Source organism: Hipposideros armiger, unplaced genomic scaffold (genome assembly GCF_001890085.2).
Source record: "Hipposideros armiger isolate ML-2016 unplaced genomic scaffold, ASM189008v1 scaffold_694, whole genome shotgun sequence".
Taxonomy (NCBI): Eukaryota; Metazoa; Chordata; class Mammalia; order Chiroptera; family Hipposideridae; genus Hipposideros; species Hipposideros armiger.
The window spans coordinates 397,888-403,776 of record NW_017732044.1 but is presented as its reverse complement, the minus strand read 5'-3'; the positions used below and the strand labels follow the sequence as shown (position 1 = coordinate 403,776).

At 49.0% G+C, this 5,889-nt stretch overlaps 2 protein-coding genes across 3 annotated transcripts in view; one reads left to right on the top strand and one right to left on the bottom strand.

The window, feature by feature from the left end:
* The window catches only part of COMT (catechol-O-methyltransferase), a 24,412-nt gene that overhangs the window by 14,951 nt on the left and 3,572 nt on the right, over window positions 1-5,889 (bottom strand). The window lies entirely within an intron of this gene.
* The window catches only part of TXNRD2 (thioredoxin reductase 2), a 53,972-nt gene continuing 49,588 nt past the window's right edge, over window positions 1,506-5,889 (top strand). Inside the window, exons 1-2 of the mRNA XM_019626897.1 lie at window positions 1,506-1,573; window positions 2,795-2,907. Coding sequence (XP_019482442.1) covers window positions 1,506-1,573; window positions 2,795-2,907 — 181 coding nt within the window. The remainder of the gene's footprint in view (window positions 1,574-2,794; window positions 2,908-5,889) is intronic.

Here is a 5,889-nt window from a genome sequence, read left to right as displayed (position 1 = left end):
GCTGGCCAGCCAGGATCCTTGTGGGGAGGACAGAAGGACAGGGGTGGATGGGTCAAGAAACACTGCCGGGGTGCGCGTCTAGGGATGATGGTTGACCACCTGCCCCGCAGGCCAGAGCCCAAGAGCCTGTTCTGCCTAGGAAATGGGAACGTTCTAGCAGCTCTCGGGCACTGGGAACAAAACCCCAGCAGCTGTCTGGTTCCAGCCCTGCCCCTGTATGTGTGCTGAAGGTGACCTCATTTCACTTCCATGCTAGAGGGTGGCACCCACAGAGACCTGTCTTATCTCCAGCTGCTGCTCATCTGGGCATCTCATGGTGATTCTAACTCCTGTTTCAGCGCTCTGGACACACATTTGTTGAAGCCCGTTGAGGACAGACTGTGATTCTATGATTCCGAGTATACACTCTAAAGATGGGTGAGAGGCCAGGCTTCTTCTGGAAAGTACCTCCAGGGCTAGAAGTCCTTCCTGGCTCCTGGGGAGGCCTCTTTGTCTCTCCAGTTGATCCTGATCCTTCCATGGGAGCCTCTCATCTACTGAACCCTTCTTGCACTCCTCCTGACTATGTCCATCGTGGTGCTCTGTCCACTTCCTTTCTGGTTGGAGTGACTTTACTAGGGATAATTTGGAACTTCAGTGGCTTCTTTGAGAAACTACAGATCTCCCCAAAGTGGCTCTGAAGCCGGAGACCAAACCAATCAGGGGCTTGTGCTGCCTGCGCCGCTCGGCCAATAGACTGACACAGGAGTTGGGTCACAGAATAAGCATTTATTATCAGAGCACCAGTGGTCTGAGAAGGCAGCGGGTTAACACCTCCAAAAACTGCCTTAACATTCTCAGACTAGCCTGAAATATTTAAGGGAAAATCTGGGCATTCCTCCAGAGGCTACGTGATGGTTCCAGGGGTCTGCATGGAGTCTCCCCTCTGGCGATGTAATGTGGTCACCAACCCAGGGGCAGTGATGACAGTAACCTGGAAAGAATGCTAGGCCATAGAGATTATAATCGGCAAGNCCTGGGTGTGCACAGTGAGTGGGAAGAGCAAACCGCCAAAGATAAGCCCACAATCCATGTGGCCAGCTGCTTTCCCTGCCCTCTGCCTGATAGCTGGCTGAGGAGACACAGTGCGGGACTTAGGGACAGCGAGACCAAGCGGCGATCCTGCCGTGGCGGCGGCAGGAAGAACAGACACCTGCAATGGAAGGTAGGGGCGTTCTGGGCAAAGCCTCCCCACTGTCTCCCCACAGGCAGCCGGAGAGAGAGACTCCGCCCTACCCAGCAGTCTTGTGCTCCTAATCTGGCAGTAGCTTTCCTCCAACGAGTAGCTGGTCCTCCATTCTCTGGGCTCATATCAAAGCCATCAGAATAACTGACAGCAGTTTAAGGCCTCTTAAGGGTTCTTGAGTTGCATTTGGAATTGGGTCCATTTTGGACTGGCTGCTTGAACCGAGTTGTGGCTCCGCTGGATCCAAGTGTACCTGTACACACATCTCAGGCACCCTCAAATGCCGCCTACTGGAGGGAACCTGGGTGAGCCTGGCAATGAGGTGGGCACAGTGAACATTCCCACCGGGTAAGCTGGCTGCAGGCCACGGGCCAAGTGCCTGGATGCAGCTCCGCGTGGCTGCTCCCCAGGCTTCCTCAACTGCAAGCTAGGGCCTCCTCTAGGCTTAAGGTCTCAGACCCTACCCTATGGGGTGTCTATGGAGCCGGGGTCCCTGAGAAGCATGGGACTCCAGGTGTTTTCCCCCACAACCAGGAAGGTTGAGGTGGTTGCAAAGATAGTTGCAGCCTTCTCACTGACAGGCCCAGGCTGGTGTGGTGCGGGCACACCGCCTTGCATGGCACACTTTACACCCTAGGCTTTGCCCAGGAGCAGCGGCCAGCTCCTGATGCCCTGGCAGTAATCTGCACCCTCCCCTTCCTCCCCATGTACTGATAATTTTCTATTATTTCTTCCTTCCTCCATAGGGAGCAGGCCTGTGCCTGGCGCTGATGTCCCCGACTCAGGCCCTGGGTCATAGCTCTCACAGGCTGGCTACACCTAAGGGCACACCTGCCCTTAGCAACCCACCCCCACTCTCTTCCTCAGTGTCCCCTTTTTGGCTCTTGCCTGCCTTCCATGCCAGTAGTTTGCAGAAGAGAGACAGATGATTCCTTCTTCAGGGCAGGAAAGACGTGCGCGGCCCCCTGTACCAGGTTCAGGAGCAGAAAGGGCACACTGCCTCTGAGGCAACACCACAGTGATCCCCCAAACACATTTCAGGGAGGAACTTAGGGTCCCGAAGTTCTTGCTATTGCTCAGACTGGGTTCCCTTTGGAGCTCAGTGTGCACTGGGTACCCGGAGAGGCCTGGCTGTGCTGCCTGACATAGGGGCGGCTCTTTATTCTCCCTCACTTATAACAAAGGTGACCTTCACAACAGAAAGACAGATGGATGGACGCAAGGAAAACATTTGCATCCTGTGTCTGGCTCAGAATGTTGGGTGACGTTCGAGTTCAGAGCAGTCCTGTCAGTTAAATTCCCTCCTTGAGAGGTGGTGGTGGGGGTGAGGGGTGGGGGCGGGGTGAGGAGATGCAAAGATGATTTCACACCATGCCAACCTCCTCTCAGGACCTGTGCAGATGTCGTGTGCCCTGTGGTTGCCTTCTGCCCCATATGTGATAGGTCACACCCCAACCATCACAGAGTGGGTTCTCCTATCTGATGCAACAGATCCTGTGCTACTTTTAACCAGACTGGGCTGCTTGCCCTTTGGATATCATGTGTTACCTTCTGGGATCGGTGTTCCAGATTTGTCTTGGCCCTTCCTTCTCACCCCTCACCCTTTATCTCAATAGGACAGCAGGATTATGATCTCCTGGTGATTGGTGGGGGATCCGGCGGGCTGGCCTGTGCCAAGGAAGGTATGTGTCCTGTGTCCTGCTGTCACCTCCAAGCTTTCAGGGCCTCCTGGAGTAGGCAGTATTATTTTCCAGAGCTGGGCTATGCCTTTAGAGGCCATGAGCAGTATACTTTGTCTCCGCAGCTGGCCTGCTAGCCTCCAGGGACCTATCACCCTGCCAGGGTCACCCCAGCAGTCGTGTCACTGTGCACTGTGCCCTGCTGCACCCTAGTTGTCTGTGCAGTGCACGACAGCCAGGTTGGTGCCCCAAGTCTGAGCCTGCCCTCCTTGGCACCAGCCCCAGGCCTCACAGGATCTGTCCCCACCCTCAGATATATCTCTCACCACCCATGTCCTCACCCATACTGCTCTAGCCCCCTGCCTCTTCTCAGTTTTGCAAATGCTTCCCTAGCTCTTTCTGGCCTTGCACCTTGCCCTGGCCTCCTGACCTACCTGGCCTGCTCTTCCCCTGCCCAGGGGGGCTCAGTCACCTCCCTTTAGTCTTGCTGCTGAGATTGGCCCTACTTAGAATTGCACCCCTCCTACACATCTGGCCCCCCTCTGTCCTTGTTCTTAGCCCTTGCACTATCCCTCAGAGATCACCGTTCTGATGGTTCTGTCTTGCTCTCCAGATGGGCCCAGACACCCAGGGGTGCTCGGGAAAGATGTGTCCAGTAAACAGGCTGGACCCAGAGGTATCCTGAGACATCACATTACAGTGTGCCACTAACCCAGATGGGGAGCAGACTGCCAGTGTTTTACTGTGGACCCTGAGCTCTGCTGTAGAGTGCCCAGCGGTCTGCTCCCCAGTCTAAATGACAAGGAGGCATATGTGGGAGAGTGGAGGGAATGAGACAGGAGAGAAACAGGACCCCAAACAACAGGGAGTTGGACAGGCACCCTGGCCATGAAACTATGGCTCTCTGAAGGTAGATACTGGGTTTTAGAATCACAGATGGTGTAAAGGGAATTTGTTGTCCACTGCTCTTGCTCTGAGAGGGTGGGGAGGGAGGCCAAACCTGCTCTAGGGTTAGGAAACTGGGAAGTCCCCTGGCTGATTTGGGGGCCCACAGAGGGACTCAAAGGTCCTCACCCCACTGGACCACAGAGCTACCCCAGGAAACAGACTGCACAGATGGCTAATTGTCTGTCCCTTATAGCAGGAGAAAGCCCTGGACTTTGTGTCCACTCCAGTGTTACCTCTAGAGACGTATGCCATTAACCCAAAATAATTCTCAGGTCTGTTTTTGGCTTTTGTAACAGTGGAATTTGTTGCGCTTTTTACAGATTTATTGAGACACAATTGACATAAAATAAACAGTACATATTTAAAGCGGACAACCTGATAAGGTTTGCTATATGTATACAAGTATGAAACCAGTGCTGTAATCAAGATAGTGAATGTATCCATCACCCCTGTATTGGTATACTGGGGCTGCCGTAACAAATATCATAGACTGAGGGCTGAAACAGCAGAAATGTATTTTCTCACAGTTCTGGAGGATCGAAGTCTGAGATCAAGGTGTCAGCAGGGTCAGTTTCTTCGGAGGCCTCTCTTTGGTTTGTAGACTGTGTCTTCACATGGTCACCCCTCTGTGAGTGTCTCCTTATAAGGACACTAGTCAGATTGGATTAGGGCCCACCCTAATGACCTCACTTTAACTTAATCACCTCTGTAAAGACCCTCTGTTCAAATAAGGTGCATTCTGAGATTCTGGGGGTTAAGACTTTAATTTGGGAGGGACACAATTCGACCCATAACAACCCCCAAAGTTTCCTCAGACCTTGAGAAGCCCTTCCTGCTCCTACTCCCTGCTGCGTACTCAGGCAACCAGTGATCTGCTTTCTCTCGCTGTAGATTACTTTGCATTTTCTAAAGTTGTGTATAAATGGAATCATGCTGTATGTATTCTTTTCTGGCTTNTTGTACTATTAAAAGCATATACCTCTACAGGTTATGAAATGTTATATTCATAAAATTTGCTAGTCTGCTACAGAATACTGGTATGTGACAGACAATTCGCAATTGTTTGCTTCCTAGTTTTCTCTGTAAAATAAGGACTGCTAAATGGTTAAAATTATAATCAATATATGAAAATAAAATTACTATTAGAAACAATAAGAATGAAGGGAAACAACTTCGTATGGGAGGAAAATAGGATGATTTTATATGAAAAGTATGCAAAGAATGTAGGATGTGTTTTTGTTAAGGAGAGTAATTTTGCCCTACAGTAAAATAAAAAACCTGAATGCATATATAGAAAGTTGTAGAAGGTTTGTGGAAAATAAATTTTACGTTAGGAGGTGAAAGCTGGCTAAGATTAAATGGATTTCTATATAGTTTTTAAAAATGACTTTTAACATGATTGGTGTACTGATAAAAAAACTAGAGTCTGGTTTTCTTTCTGTTAAGACAAAAAAATTCTTGGGTTATTGGTCTGCTTTTATTAAGAGAGTATAGAAGGCTTTTCTTTACCTTTTTAGTAATCTGCCTGGGAAACAAATATTCTGTCTTAAAATAATTTTCTGTGCGTTGTGTTGTCATTATCATGTCCTTGATGATTTGGGAGAACCTAGTCTTCTCATTGTCAAAAGAGCCAAGGTTTTCTTTTTACAGCTGTGTTTCCTCCTGTATTTACTTTTGAAGTCTTTTATTGTCACTTTGGTGAACTAGATAACTAAGTATTGTTTCATAGTGGCCTGGGATCCTATTTAGTCAAGTGTTCAAACCTTTTGACAGTTCTGACAACTATCCCTTCCCAAAATCAAATCCTAAATGAAGTCTTCTCGATCTTGAGCTGACTTTGGGATTTTCCAGAACTTCATGGCAAGATCTCAAAGAATTTGTTCTTTAACCTTGTAAAAAGGAGATGTTAAATTAATTAGGTTTATCTGATACGTTAAATTTCAGGATGGGCATTTTCAAATACAAAATGCTGCTTACCTTTTATAAGTTATATTTCTATGAGTAAATGTTATTAATATAAGAATGTCAGAAGTTATA